At 39.6% G+C, this 15,000-nt stretch overlaps 2 protein-coding genes across 5 annotated transcripts in view; both read left to right on the top strand.

Annotated features, from left to right (window-relative positions):
- Positions 1-42: 42 nt before the first annotated feature.
- stra6l (STRA6-like) lies at positions 43-6,989 on the top strand. Of its 4 annotated transcripts, XR_002169055.1 has the most exons (19): positions 49-226; positions 422-494; positions 1,386-1,486; positions 1,623-1,753; positions 1,829-1,949; positions 2,021-2,066; positions 2,172-2,297; positions 2,503-2,576; positions 2,872-2,980; positions 3,062-3,215; positions 3,831-3,906; positions 3,990-4,071; positions 4,147-4,195; positions 4,290-4,407; positions 4,695-4,814; positions 5,377-5,540; positions 5,916-6,059; positions 6,161-6,448; positions 6,479-6,989. XR_002169055.1 is itself a non-coding variant. In XM_019876793.1 (18 exons), coding segments are annotated over exons 1-18 (1,656 nt in total). In that variant the 5' UTR covers positions 43-185; the 3' UTR covers positions 6,162-6,276. The 4 variants fall into 4 exon arrangements, 3 of the variants coding, with proteins under 3 accessions (XP_019732352.1, XP_019732351.1, XP_019732350.1); XM_019876793.1 differs by lacking the exon at positions 6,479-6,989 and having other exon boundaries at positions 43-226; positions 5,990-6,059; positions 6,161-6,276; XM_019876792.1 differs by having other exon boundaries at positions 48-226; positions 5,437-5,540; positions 6,161-6,989.
- Positions 6,990-7,202: 213 nt separating this feature from the next.
- The window catches only part of tdrd7a (tudor domain containing 7 a), a 22,004-nt gene continuing 14,206 nt past the window's right edge, over positions 7,203-15,000 (top strand). The window contains exons 1-11 of the mRNA XM_019876484.1: positions 7,203-7,449; positions 8,824-9,028; positions 9,821-9,965; positions 10,119-10,236; positions 10,532-10,618; positions 10,882-10,916; positions 11,392-11,432; positions 11,811-11,981; positions 12,119-12,772; positions 12,933-13,129; positions 13,727-13,916. Coding sequence (XP_019732043.1) covers positions 8,825-9,028; positions 9,821-9,965; positions 10,119-10,236; positions 10,532-10,618; positions 10,882-10,916; positions 11,392-11,432; positions 11,811-11,981; positions 12,119-12,772; positions 12,933-13,129; positions 13,727-13,916 — 1,842 coding nt within the window. The 5' untranslated portion in view covers positions 7,203-7,449; position 8,824. The remainder of the gene's footprint in view (positions 7,450-8,823; positions 9,029-9,820; positions 9,966-10,118; positions 10,237-10,531; positions 10,619-10,881; positions 10,917-11,391; positions 11,433-11,810; positions 11,982-12,118; positions 12,773-12,932; positions 13,130-13,726; positions 13,917-15,000) is intronic.

The raw sequence follows: 15,000 nt of genomic DNA, 5'->3' as shown, positions 1-15,000 counted from the left end.
AGAAAAAGAGAGAAAGTGTTGTCAATTCATGACACATGGACAAACAAGGAAAACGAGAGAAGGGTGCATCCTGAGGTCAAAGTTCAAATGTTTGAGTCACATGGGTGAAACCAGGAAATAGAGAAGTGACAGCTGTCCAGACACACTTGTTCATTAGAAAGTGCTGAGGTACTTTTTGATTCAAAATGGATGATCAAACGATGATTGCGGACCAAGTGGAGCATGTGTAAGTACGAGCTGAATTTTGTTTACTTAGAGCATACTTCAGTTTGGGGCCTGTGACAGTTGTTTTGTTTTGTTTACTCACCATTCTGTTCCGCAACATGAGCAGTTGGAAAGCCCCAGCATTATGATGCAGCACGGTTCTACACCAATGCAAACTGTCTTGAACACATACCAATGATAAACATTTTCCCCACAGGGAAGTCATAGTTCGGGACTGTCACAATGGAATATCGATTGACCTCTTTCTGCATCTCACACTTATCCCAGCTGTAAGTCGTCCTTCATTTTTGCTATTTTTTGTTTGTTTGTATCAATAATAACCCAGTCCAGTTTTCAAATTCCCGTTTACGTTTTTAGCATTAATATGAAAACTGGACCGCGGAATTATGTTTCTATAAAAGTCAGTAGCGTGTCCGCGACCAATGTTTACCATACTGATTTTTTTAAGCAATGTCATAAACTTGCACAAACTTGCACTGTTTGCTTAAAAGGTAAAGCTGCAGCAACGGAAACACTTTGGAGCCTTCTCCAACTCATTTCAATAAATGTCCTACCACTTCAGGAATATAAATGGAAGAAATCCATGAGAAAGAAGCCAATTAGGGACAGCGTTGCATTGCATGACCAGATACAGAGGATGGTGCTATTTCTCATTTTATTTAATCCCGAAGACTTTCCCTTTTGTGTGTCTGTCTTGAGTTTCTGTTCCTGCGAGATCTTTCTCAAGTCAGGTTGCCCTCCAAAACTGTCTTGTGAGCAGTTTTATGCCATTTTTAATTCGACAAAGTAGTGATTATGATTGAGAGCTATGAAGCAACAACTGAGTAAATGTGGGGCATGGCCAGGAAAAAGAATCTGAGGAAGTCATCAATCGACATTTTTTGCCATGTGTATTTTACTTTACTCGAAGAGAGAATGTACAAACTACATTAAACTCTTAACTGAAACGAATTTCAGCATGCTGTTTTTTTTAAACCTCATTAAATGAAACATTTTAACATGTTTTCAGATGAAGTCATTGTCTGCTACACAGTAAAAAGCCCGAGTGGTTAGTTTAGTATCATACCATATTATTTTAAATATCAAAGCATCACTTTAAATAAAGTCACTTATAGCATGTGTCTGTCTTGCAATTGTAAGCTTTGGTTGTTGTCTTCCAGGTGCTGATTGCTTTGGTACTGTCATTCCTTCAGAAAAGAGCAAAACCATTGGCTATTGACCATAGACTTCCTTTTCTTCAAGGGCGTTTTGGCATTGTGGTGTAAGTCAATCACAAGGAGAGAAATTAAAATGCACGTTTTAAAATAGTCCGTAGGATGTGTTGTCACTCTCTCACTCGTACAGTTTTTTTTTTTTTCCAAATAAGGCCATGTTTTCTTTGTTCATGTTCTTGGCAGACCTCTGGACACCATAGGTAGCCTGAGCAATCGCTGGTCGTACGGGTTTGCCTTTGGCGCCGTGTCCTACAGCGTCCTGCTGCTCTTCTCGGAACATTACATTCCTTTTACTGTCCCACCCTGGGCCAGAGGTACTCACACTTTCTACCAATTGGTTCTGCTCTGTTGTTCACACATCAACCTGATAGTGTGTTTATGGTCCCCAGCTGTAGTTTACCTTGTTGGAGCTTTGGAGGTGGGACTTGTGAACTTTCCTTTCTTTGCCTGTTTGTCAACACCATTCAGAGCGGCTGGAGCTGTGCTGGGAATTCTCTACTCTTTGTGTTGGTAAATATTCCTCCACAGTGCATGCTTCAATATGGTGCGAAATAGCCAAAATGCTATGTGGTTGTTTGCAGGCTTATAATTACTGTGTGGGACACATTCACATGTCCAGATGGCAAGGTACGTGAGTACAACTGCTATTAGGTGAGTACTATGCCCACCTGACATGTTTGTTTGTATAACTTTTGATGCCTGAAAATTAAAGTATAAATGTGTTTCCAAAAGATTTTGGGGAAATACCAGAAGATAATTGTCCAGTGGCCTTGTATCGTCTCTCTCATTTTTCTTTTGGGACGATTTGTCTACATGCTGGTCAAACATGTTCGAATACATCTAAAGCTGGAACAGGAGGTCAGAACATATATCATGTCATATCTGCAGTCAAAACCCACAGAGTAATAACTGACATTGATATTTCCTTTTTTTTTTACCACCACAGTATTGTCTTGTTTTACAATCAATGCATTTTACAACTTATTTTTGATTTTGAATATTCTAATGTGTGCTAACAATGGCGGGAAAAAAATACGTATTAATATGCAAAATGTACCACCAGGACCCAGATGAATTGACTCAGCATCATCAAGTGCAGCATGTTAAGAGACTCCTGAGGAAGAAAAGTACACACAGGTAAAATACAGTCAAGAGTGGAATACTTGTGAAACAGCTCTGCATTTAACTGTTCCAAATCGAAATAGAACTGCAGTCATCTCAGCCCTGTTTTGCCTCTCATGTGCATTTGAAACACAAACGCGGTGTTCTTTGCATTCCAATCGATTTTTATCTGTTTTAAAAATGCATCATTATTGTGGCCATCCTCATCAGAATCAGTTTTAGTGACAAAACTGTGACTCACACTACGCTTAAAGGTTGCAGCACAGTCGGAGACTACATACACAATGGTAGAACCCATTTTATGTTGCAGCAAGGCCCTGAGCTGGTTCCACAACAGAGTGTATGAGTGGGATCCCCACTTCAAGTTCCCAAACAGAATCATCGGCACTGCCATCATATCGCTCATCGGTCTATATACGGTAAAGAGCAGAAACAATTGGGTGTTTTACCCACAAAGTTGTTGGTATCAAATGCTACATACCCTCTAATATTGCTTTTAGATGACCCTGGCTGACTATAGTCTCAGTAATATCGCTTTTGACCAAGTGGTCAGATGGAAGAACACGCTCAAAGACTTGGTTACATCCTGTGATCAGACCGAAGCTTTGGGAGCCATGATTCCGCAACTGGAAGAATTCATCAACGTGGCCAGAAGTGAGTTGGCCACAAGTCCTGCATACTATCCAAAAGCCTCACTCATTTTGTTTCTTTTTTGAACAATTCTATAATGATCATATGCTGCATAACTCCAATGTCGAGCACTCGATTGTACACCCTCTCCAAGGTATAATTCTTAATTATACAGTAAATATACAGTATATTCACTTTGACAAGAATCCCGAGCAAAATGTTGCCCATGCACCACCTCTCCAAAGTTTTGTGGACTTTCTGTTTTTGTGTAATCCTGTTTCCAGTGTCTGTGCTGTTATTCACTCTTAATTCAAACAGAACAGAAAGTCAGAACTGTGAGGCAGATGTGCTCATATAGTCAAATCAATTTGTGAAAAAATAAAAACCCAAAACACTCAAAATACTGTATAGAGCTCGATGCTAAGATTAGAATGAATTAAATAAACTTGCTTTTATATAAGTGCAAATAAGTGCTGTAGAGAAGAGTGGTGCATGAAGAAAGAGAGGATCCATTTAATTTTGTTTTGTTTGCCCTTGGCCTGCTCAACCAATCCATTTTCTTGATCTGCACCTTTATCCAGACAAGCATCAACATGTCATATGGCCCTTCTATTAATCTATTACTTTGTTTCATTCCAGAGACGTGGTTAGCAACCACCATCTTTGCTAGTCTCAATTCAGTTGCGTACACAATCCATGTACTGGTATGTTACAGGTAAGTGGATCAGTACAATGCAATTAATTCATCCGTGCAAACTCAGACATGCCCCGATTCATCATGGTGTGTTGCTTCCAAAGGAAACATTTAAAGAGACTTTGGAGAGGAGAGAGAGGTTTCCTCCCAGAGAAATTTCTCAAGCCCAAGTCTGCTGTCAGCGTGGTGAGCGCGACACCACACACAAGCCATTTACTGTACAACTTTCGAAGTGACGAACTTTTTATGGATTTTGTGCAGGCCTCCATCGCACGCTACTCTGGATGGCAAATTGCTTTTACACTCTGGGGTAATAATTTTAATTTCTTATAAAATGATATGAATATCTTTTTTAGGATTAGATTTGGAGATTAATGTATTTATTTATTTAAATCGTGTTTCAGGTTATCTGATGGTCCACTCCATTCACTTCCTGGTTGCACTGTTGGTGGTGTATGTGATTGTTATTCCGATACAACATGGAAAAGCCCTGATCATGCTGTCTAACCTTGGCATCCTCATGTAAGTGTATGTGGCAGGCGCAACGTAGAGGGAGTACATACACGAGCAACCACATTACTGTTGTTTATTTTTACTTCCTCTCTCGAAATAATTTTTGGAAAATGTTCAGTTCACCTTTGCAGGTTTTTGGTCACTTTAATGGCGAAAATAGTTTGAAAATGTTTTATCTTGGTCTCATATTTTATATTTCAAAAACCTGGTATTTGAACAGGGGTGTGTTGATTTTTTTTATATCCCCTGCATCATCAATATGACAACATTTACACTCTGTGTCTTTTTCTTTGCAGCCTGACTATCAGTCTGGTGATAGCCATGGTGATCCTCCAGATAGTTTTGGTCCAGATTTTTTTTCTCCAGGACAAACTGTCTCCCACTGATAAACACAAACCTTTGGCTCTCAATAACAGGTAGGTAGTGATGGTTGCATATTGCAAATATAATATGTCAAGGAAAAAAATGCAATATATTTGTCAAAATTAAAGTAGTTGCCGGGAATCACGTTGGTGGACTGGTTAGCACGTCTGCATCAGTGAAGAGGTGCAGGGTTCGATTCAGACTCCGGCCTTCCTGTGTGGCATTTGCATGTGCTGTACTCCCCGTGCCTGTGTGAGTTTTCTACTGGTACTCTAGTTTCCTCCCACATTCCCAAAAACATGTATGACAGGTTAATGGAACACTCGAAATTGTCCCTAGGTGTGATTATGTGCACAAATGGTTATTCGACTTTGTGTGCCCTGCGATTGGTTGGCAACCCTGAAGATAGCTGTAATAGGCTCCAGCATGCCCGCAACCCTTGTGAGAATAAGCAGATTAGAAAATGGATGGATGGATGAAATAATTCCCATTTACATGAGTGTGTCAATTGCTGAAACGTACACCAGATACATCTTAACTATATCAACCTGTAATTAAGCATGGAAATATGAATGAGGTCAAATATGAATTTTGTTCCTTCTCTTTTGCCTTCAGAAAAGCATTCCACTGCTTCAACTACTTTTTCTTTTTCTACAATGTGATCATGGGGATAAGCAACTGCATCATGAGGCTGATGATCAGCATTGTGCTGGGAACATGGCTGGTGTCCCGCATCGACCGTACAATAATGCAGAGAGGATATGAAACCATGGATGCTGGTGAGTTTAACTCTCTAATATGATACTCTGGACAACTAAAAGGGGACAGATTATGGGAAATTGGCATACCGTATGGTGGGATCACACAAAAGTCATTCATATGCACTGAGGGTGCTCAGGTGTGATGCACTCCATCAAAGTTGGGGCAGGGGTTGAGGGTTGGTGGCAGGTCACCCACTCAAAAGGACTTATTTCAGCAATATAAGAAATAAATGTGTAACGTTTACTATACTTATTAAATTGAAAGAAAGTGTGTACTTTGGAGAAACACCACTTACCATTAATAGACAGTCATGGCAAAAAAAGTTTTTTTGTATTTACAGTACTTTTCTCCATATAGAGCTGTGTAAGAATCAGTATTTCTGCATTTCTCAGGTTATAGTACATGGATTGGGATGATCTTTGCTGACCACTATCATAACAATCCAGTCATGGTGTGTTTCTGTCAGCTCCTTGTCTCCACCATCCTGGACAAACACACACTACCTGCATACTCCTCATTCAACAACACACCATCTGGTATGTAAATACTGCCCAATGCATGTAACTGCACATGCGAAAACACAATAATCCCAAGTGGTTAGTATTTTCTGTTGCTCATATTTCCTTCTCCTTTCCAGAATATTCTGTGAACAGTCAAGCCAGGAGACGTTGGGCATTGCTTTACACCCTCTTACGGAACCCTCATCTGATCCTGCACAGGAAGCACCACCTCTCCTCATTGGGGACCTTGGACACGTCTCCTTCTCTTCAGTCGGACACAATACTGCAGGCTTGGGTCATGGCTTCACAAACGCAGAGCCACAAGACAGCGTCGGCGCCACTGAGCACTGAGGCACAAACGCCAGAAGGCTAGAATAACTTTTGCACTGATGCACATTTTGTCAGTGTTTGGAGGTCTGTCATCGAAAGTCACTTGAGATCTGATATGTTGTTAAAACTTGAATCTCACTTTGTATGTACTTCGGTCTGTAATTACAGAAAAGTTTCACAGCTTGAAATTCTTTCAAAATGAATTCATGCCCACAATTGGTAGTACAAGTTTGCTTAACTCCTGTGCTGACTTTTTTATCTAAACAGAAGAGCCAAGTAGCTGGTCTGACACCAAGTTGGACAAATGAGCAAAATATTAAAACAAGTTAAAAAAAAATATAAAGTTAAAAATATAACTAAGTGTATTATTTTTGATATCTACAGCATTGCTGAACAGGTCATTCTAGGACTTGTTGACTTATGGCGCAGAAGTTCGTCCATAATTTTCCATGTCAATATAGCATATGCAGTATACGCTGTTTGCTATGAAAGTGAACAGTTTGGTGGAGTTGTGAGAGACTTTGTTATTTGTTATTTTCATTATTGTCTGTTCACTATTACGAACTTGTTAGATATTCACATCATTGCTGAACAGGTCATTCTTGGACTTGTTGCATTATGATGGCACATAAATTGGCCCATCATTTTACTTGCTATGTCAATATGTAATTATTTTTCATTATTTTCTGTTCAACCTTATTAACTTTTATACAGTGTATGCTTCTCTTTGTTATTTTTACCCAACAACTAAAGCAGATAAATAAATAATAAAATTGCCATCGAAAGTGATTCTGAACTTTGACCTGAAATTAATTTGCATATTTTCACTCATCTGCAACTTTCGAAGTAGAACGTATGTTTTTCCGAACTTGTACGACTACTGATTAGTAAACAAATGTGTAATGTAAACACATTTGATTTTCACTAAATACTGTTAAAGGGTGGGTCGCACAAATGGCGAACTTCCGGTAGTAGTCCAGTTGTCGAGAACGCGGTTTGGGGAAATAACCAGAACGCGCTTAATTAATTCACTATCTCCGAACACTACGGGACACCGGACAGCGACGTGTGTACACATTGGCTACGACTACGACAGGTAATTTTGGCACAAAACTATCTCTTCGTATTCTAATTTGTCCGCTGATGAGATTATTTATAGTCCTTACACGACGAGAACAATATTTTTTCCCATCCTTTGCCGCTAATGGCTAATTGCTAGCTACAAGGTTTTTCTGCATTCTGGCAACATCAGTCTGCCACTTTTCCGAGTACTTTTAGTGACGTAATTTAATGGCAAATTGTGTTTCATATGCATATTTATTTGAAATGAGTTAACCAGGAAACCCCTATTGAAATAAAAGAGAAGATAAAAATAGCATCTACAACCTGTTGCATTACCCCTAAACACCTTCAGTCTACTTGAACATGTTTCGAGACCAGTTCCATTAGGCCCAGTTGTTCCAGGTTGTACATTCACTGCGGGACTCCATTTCAAGTCGTTCTGGCCTTCTTGTGTGGAGTTTGCATGTTCTCACCAGGCCTGTGTGGGTTTTCTATGGGTACTCCAGTTTCCTCCTACATTCCAAAAACATGCACAATAGGTTAATGGAATACTCTAAATTGAAACAAGTATCTCCTTTTGGGATCATAGTCCAGATCTGTTCTCAAGAAGAAATCATTAACTTAAATTTAAATAAAAGCAGAAACTGCAAATAAAGTAGGCAACATTATCAACTATCAACACTGAGTATTTCATTGTTGTACTAAGTGTTTTTACATTTTGCGAGACACTTGGCCTTGTGCTTTGTTGAGGAACTTTGTCATTCTTGGTGGCAGAGAGGCAAAGGGTTCCGATCAAGGTTTTTTTTTTTTTTTTTTTGCATTAATGATGCTACTTTATAAATGCAGTATATTTTAAAATCTTGCGTACCCTCTGAAGTGTATTCCTGTACCCCCATGGGTATGAGAACCACTGCACAAGATATATGACAGAAGATTTTACAGAACATATTTCTCGAAACTACACGAGGCTCTCAGTCGACAATCACAGGAAAAAAACAAAAACTGTGGAACATACTAATCAGCCCTTAGTTCACTGGGAGAATGATGCCAAAAACACCCCATTAATATATGTACGTTTGTAACGTTAGACATTAAAAATCTTATCGGAATTAATTTTCCTTGCTTTGCTCAAGAAAGCATATCCAGTACACGGTGGTTGTCTATGAAAGTGAACAGTTTGGTGGAGGTGTCACAGGCTTTCTAATGTATTGTATGGATTGTTTATTTGTTATTTTCATTATTGACTATTTTCATTATTTTCATTATACTAACTTGTTACACATTCACATCATTGCTGAACAGGTCATTCTCGGACTTGTTGCATTATGATGACACATAAATTGGCCCATCATTTTACTTTCTATGTCAAGCTGACCTGAAATTAATTCTTTTGTTTAATCTAAAACAGGATGTCAGACAGCGAGTCCATCAAGAAAATGCTGCGCTCTGTACTCCAATCTAGCAAGGAGGGTGTGAATATTCAAAGCCTGCAGTTTGAGTACCGCTCACTCTGTGGAGAGAATATCCCGTTGAGAAAACTGGGCTTCCTCAATTTGGAAGACTATCTCCGAAGCATACCCTCTGTGGTGCGGCTGGACTACCACAATGGAGAAGTAAGAGCTTGTTTTTAATTATTAGGCATGAATAATTGCAAGTGTCTTTGGTGTTGTCGATGGTGGGATTAACATGGGGGGTTGTCAACAATAACACTATGGTTCAAGGACTGTGTACTATGTATGCTGTGGACATACAGTAGAATTTCTTAATGAACCAAGCTGAAATAAACAATAGTCAATGAATGAATCTTGATTTTTATTTATGTTTTTAAAGACAATACTCCATTGTGTTTCAATACAAAAAAAAGTCTTAAAAGTGAAACTAAACCCTCAATTTAAAAAAAAAAAAAAAAAAAAATACAATTAAAAAACATCAACTTCTTGAAGTGAAAGAGATCCGCAAAAAGGAAACTCAGTAAGCTCATGCGGATGATGATGTTTCTGATCATGGTTTAGTGTGTAGCTTTGGTGCATCTAATGTTGCTTGTCCTTGCTGAATATCTACTCATGCTAGTTTTGTTCCTAAGTGGGCAGGAGTTGGCAAACACCTCACATTTTTGCAAATTTCCATTCCCGCGAGAGTGTAAGTGGCAGCCTCCACAAGTGACAGACAAAAGCACATTATGTATGGAACCACCCTGCAGCTGCACTTTGTGCTCATCACCTCATTTATTGTAAGAAAAAAAAAACACTTCTACCTCGGTCATTGATGTTGCAGTGCTTAACCTAGTTACTATTCACATAGTTTACACATAGTATCTTTTCACTTGCCATCAGTCTGTACGGTTGCATTCGAGAGAGAAGCGTTCCACAGACAGATGCATGCGTCACTTGCAATTTACTTTATAGTTGAGATGCTACGCAGGAGTCTGCAGTGAGACGGCACACATCGCCCAGCTGGTAGCACGACAGAAGAGTTCCAAGAGATCGGGATGCTCCCAAATCGTCAACTGCAAGATGAGACGCATAGCTTCCGACCCTTACATGCGTCGTGGTAGGATATTCTTAAAATATCCAATACATAAAACCTGCTAACTGAAGTCTCACTCTCATTAAAGTACAGTAGATGGCAGGTTTGCTCTTCAAAACCATTGCCTAGCTGTTTTAACGGGTCGTTTGCTCAAAATGACTCCTTGCATGCACTTAGGGTGGCCCGTGTCCTCTCTACGGCAGCCTTCAGGTGGCGGTGCTTTGAGGCCAGCCAACCGCTTTCAACCCCATGGTGGCTACAGAAGCTTCAGCGACTCGCATGATGTCAAGTCCAGGTACATATTTTTGGGCCAACTGCATTCAAGAGTTTTGGCAGGGGAAATGTGTTGAATTGTGTCTGTTTAATCATTTGGATCGAATTATTTTTGATGATTTTTAGTATTATTTTTGTCATGCTTTAATATTTTGTTTCTCCTTCTGTAATGCTTTTGATATTTGATGTAAAACACTTTAAATTGCCTTGTACATGAAATGTGATATACAAATAAACTTCCCTTGCCTTATTTGGGACAGTTAATGTTTTTTTTTCCTTTTTATACTTAATAACCAAACGTTGTTCCCAATTATTAGGCAAGCCGGCCAGTCCTTTATGCTACCAGTAGAGCACCGACAATCAGCGCCTCAGCCAGTTGTGAAACCGTCTGCTGCACCTGACAGGTGAGATCGAAACAGTCCTGCATCCACCTTATTGGTCTGTGGTCTCTTCTCAGCATATATTTTTTTTAGTGCAGGCGGAGTAAGCAACAGAATTTGTTCTGTTTTTAAGTAAAGTAACACTTGCTTAATTGTCTCTGCGAACCATTTCTCGGCTGAGTTTTTCCCATTTTAATTAAAGTGTCCTTTTTACAAGTTCTTTTTAGAGTGTGTAGAATGATCGTCAAGTCATGACTGTGACTTTTAAATGCATGTCCATTTTGCAGGGCCAAGAAGTTGGTAATGCCCCAGAAATCCAAAGGTTGGTATAAACATCAGTTTTTGATAGCATCAATCACCCCAAGTTTTTGTGTTATTACCCCCCTTGCCCTCAATTATGTTGAAAAAAAAATACTTCAAAAAAGTATGGAAAAAAAGAAGTACTGTATTGTAAATGCTCATCAAACTGAATATGCTAATAAAACAATGAATTGTAGTCCTCAGTTCAGTGGGTATCACAGGTAATAGTGCTGAGTCACAAATAATTGGAAAAACATCTTTTGTCAAACATAGATGACCCCCCCCAAAAAAAAGCTTTCCTGTTATTTTTAGATCACACAGTACAGAATACGGTATGTTGGTCACTGTGGAGGTTACAGAGAGAGCACTTCACCATGTTCATATTTTATCATTTAAATGTGCCATGATTTTTGTTGTTGTTCTTGAAAGAACTATTTCCTCAATAAAATGAAGAAGGCTTTTTTAACAGCTATCAACATTTTGATGACCTTTCACAGAGAAACCAGCCGAACAAGTCTCCAGAAACAACTGCCCTGAGGTAGAGAAAATATTCTTTCTGAGCTTTCTTGACATTTTTTGTGCTCCTTTTTACATCCACACTGGAAAAAAAAAGTCTTTTGTTTTTGCTTTCACAACACACCGAGAGAACTTGGGAAATAATTTTACATGATAGTTGAACATAATTTTGTCCAGTTGTACTTGCAGGTCACACACATCATACACTACAACACAATATCAAAAATTCTTACATTTCCAAGGTACCGTTTTGATTGACACTCTAAAAGAGGTACATTTAAACGACAAATATATTAAGAGACCTTGAATTGAATTATCGGTATGGTTGAAGACATTTCTTCAAAGTTTCACCCCGTTCGATGCAAGAAAAGTGATTTGGTTGGGAATTCCCTTCACACAGTCAACACTGTATGACAAGACTGTGGTCCAGAGAAGATTAATCCAGCTTTTGAAGAAGTACTGCTCTGGGCTGTGGATCTCGAAACTGCCAACTGTCTTCAGTGAAATGTTCAAGCAGCAGCTCCCTCCTCAGGCGCTCAATGATCTGGAAAAGTGGACAGACGTTTGTATGGTGAGTCATAAGAATGACTTCTGGTACTGCAGCTGTATTCATTGTTACCTCTCTTTTTGAAAAACTTTACTTTTATTACAATTACGGCGAACTATTTTCCAATGTACAGGTCCTGTTTGCTCCTCTGGTCTTTTCAGGTAGAGAAGTCATGTAGCACCAAAGGCGACTTCCTGGTTTACCCCCCTCTGCCTTCTTCATCTGCGCCACAAAGCAGCCTGTCTGAAGGCCCTGCAAAACCTTCCGTCAACTTGAGCACGATATGTACATTAGATTCTTCACAGGTGTCCACCTCTGACCCTAGAGTTGGCTCCATAGAGACCGTAGCTAACCCAGCACTCACTTTGGCTTCACAGCCAACAGATTATTTTACATCTTTGGAGGTGCCACAAAAGTTAGGCAATAGTCTGGCAGTCACACCTGACGTCAACCTTGAACAAACTGCTCATCCTTTGGCACCTATGAGGAAATATCCTCCAAAAACCAACACTCCTGCAATTACTCCTCCTTGTCATACCCCCTCTGAAGATTTACCACCACAAAAGTCCACCTCATCATTGAACTCTTGCCCTTATCCTCCCGTTAAGTCCTGTGCTGCCATTTTGCCCGCTGATGTGTGTCAAAGACTAAAGGAACTTCTATCCAAGTACACGAATGGGCTGTGGGTCCATGCGTTGCCCAAACTTTTCCTGGATGCTTACAAGGCCCCATTCCCTGAGCTTTTTATGGATAAATTATCTCTCCTTCCGGACCTCTGCACTGTGGAATACCCTATTCCACATGACGGCAAGAAGGTAAGTGGTTGAGAGGGCACTTGGAGCACTACATTCATGCATGCTGTCACAAAGGACTATGTGTTTTGTTTTTCTTTCATTATTGAACTCATTGGTAGGGGAGGTTTGGAGACCACTTGTAACAAATATTATTCTGTGAATTTGTTGTTGTTTGGATCAGGCCATCATATATGCACCCATGAGAGTAAAACTGGAAGGAACTGCGAGTACACACAGTCAGAACACCAGAAGCGACCAGCTTCCATCTGGTCTGGAGGTCACTGGCCCTGTAGTTCCTGCCTGTCTAGTTCATCCCTCAATGCAGTATCCCTCTGTGCTGGTTACTGATGCCAAAAGCAGTAACATAGTTACTATCAGGTTTGTCTCGACTTTTTATTTGTAAATTAGAAATCAAGAAGAAAGAAATGTTCACATTTCTACTAATTTTCACTAGATTACTGATAAATGGGCGAAAGTGAGGAGCAGAAGTTTGTCAGCAACAAAAAATATTCAAGAGTAGCCCTGTGCTATACGGCTGAAAATGTATCACAATATCGATTAATTCTTATTTATTTTAATATTTTCTTGTCCCCTTATCAAAATTTAAAACAATATTGAAATAGATTACAAATAAAATCAAACAACACACAACTATCCAGAGGAAAAAAATAGTTATCTGGCCAAATCAAACAAATTTTCAAGAAATGCAAACTTTTTTGTGTACATTGTAATGTTCAATGTTGTTTACATCACTTCTGGCAGCACACTTGTTTGTGAATAACATCGCCCCAAAGTAGTTTCGTTTATACAGTTACATTAACCTTCATTCATTTTTCATGCAATATCAGTGTGGCTCTTAGAGTGCATGCATTACAGTTCACCAACCGTTTTCGGTCCATTTTAACTTGTTCGTGGGATTATTATTTCCAAAGGACATTTTTTAGTTTTACCTGATTGTGTCTTCTCCCTGTGCAGGTATGTTGGCGAGGACTATTCCACAGCCCAGGAGGCAATGGAGGATGCTATGCTTTCCTTGTATGAACAAAGCACCACCGTCCAGCCTCTCTCAGAACTTGCTGTGGGTCAGCTCGTAGCAGTCAAGGGGGAGAATGGCAACGACCTGACTCGAGCTCAGGTTATTAAAGTGACCAACAACATCATCAAGGTAACCTGTCTGCTTGACCGTTTGATTGTTTAATTACTTATATTCTATCTACACTGTTCATGTAATAACAAGAGGAAAGGTATTGATTTCCTGATCAAGATAGTTGGAGGACCCTCGTGTGGGCTTTTTAAATAGCACAGGTGGGCGTGTCAGTAAATTTTGCCGGTTTATCATGCGCCAGCTGCTGGGCCGCCCGTTTGTCATTTTTTTTTGTTATTAAACTTTTTATTGAATTTTTTAAGCAGTTATAAAAAGGAAAAAACATGGTCACGTGTTCAGATACACAGAAGCACATCAGTTCCCGGCATCAAAATAGTACATACATCACAGACTTCCCGGTAAGACGGGTCACAATTACTGCCCTGCCGCATATACAATGTCCTGAACATTGTGCCATACAAGTAAAAAATAAATAAATAAATAAATAAATAAAATAAAATAATAATAAACAAAAATAAACCAACTTGAGTGGAATGGGGCCAATAGGGTAACTCAACTATCTGTTTAAGCACTTAGGTTTCCGTAAATTTTATCCAGGTATCCCATAATGTCTCAAATTTCTCCCGTTCGCCTCGAAGAATAGATGTCAGTTTCTCCATTTCAAAAATTTCCCCGACCACTTTAGTCCAGTCTTTGACTGTTGGAGGATCTCTTGTCAACCATCTTCTTGTGATTGCTTTTTTGCTTGCTAACAATAAGATGTTATATGTGTATTTCTGGGGAAAGTTAATGATAAAGTCAGGTTCCAGTCCCAAGTACAGGGCTTCAAAGGTCGGCGGGACCACTGTTCCCATAATCCTACCCATAATCATCCTTGTCTCTTCCCAGTATTTGGAGATGACCGGGCATTCCCAAAACACATGAAAATGTGAGGCTTTGCTATTACCGCAGGATCTCCAACAGGCTGTACTCATTCCTTGTGAAGTCCCTTGGGCCGGAACTCTAAAAAACCTGACTACATTCTTCCACCCAAATTCCCTCCAAGAGAGAGCCGATGTACATTTCCATTGCTGTACTATTGTTCTCTCCCATGCTTCCGGTTGAATTGTAATGCCACCCTCCTTAGCCCACTTATTCTTTATAT

Source organism: Hippocampus comes, unplaced genomic scaffold (genome assembly GCF_001891065.2).
Source record: "Hippocampus comes isolate QL1 unplaced genomic scaffold, H_comes_QL1_v1.1 scaffold51, whole genome shotgun sequence".
In the NCBI taxonomy this organism is placed as follows: domain Eukaryota; kingdom Metazoa; phylum Chordata; class Actinopteri; order Syngnathiformes; family Syngnathidae; genus Hippocampus; species Hippocampus comes.
Note: the sequence above shows the minus strand (reverse complement) of the source record. Positions and strands in the feature narration are given on the sequence as shown.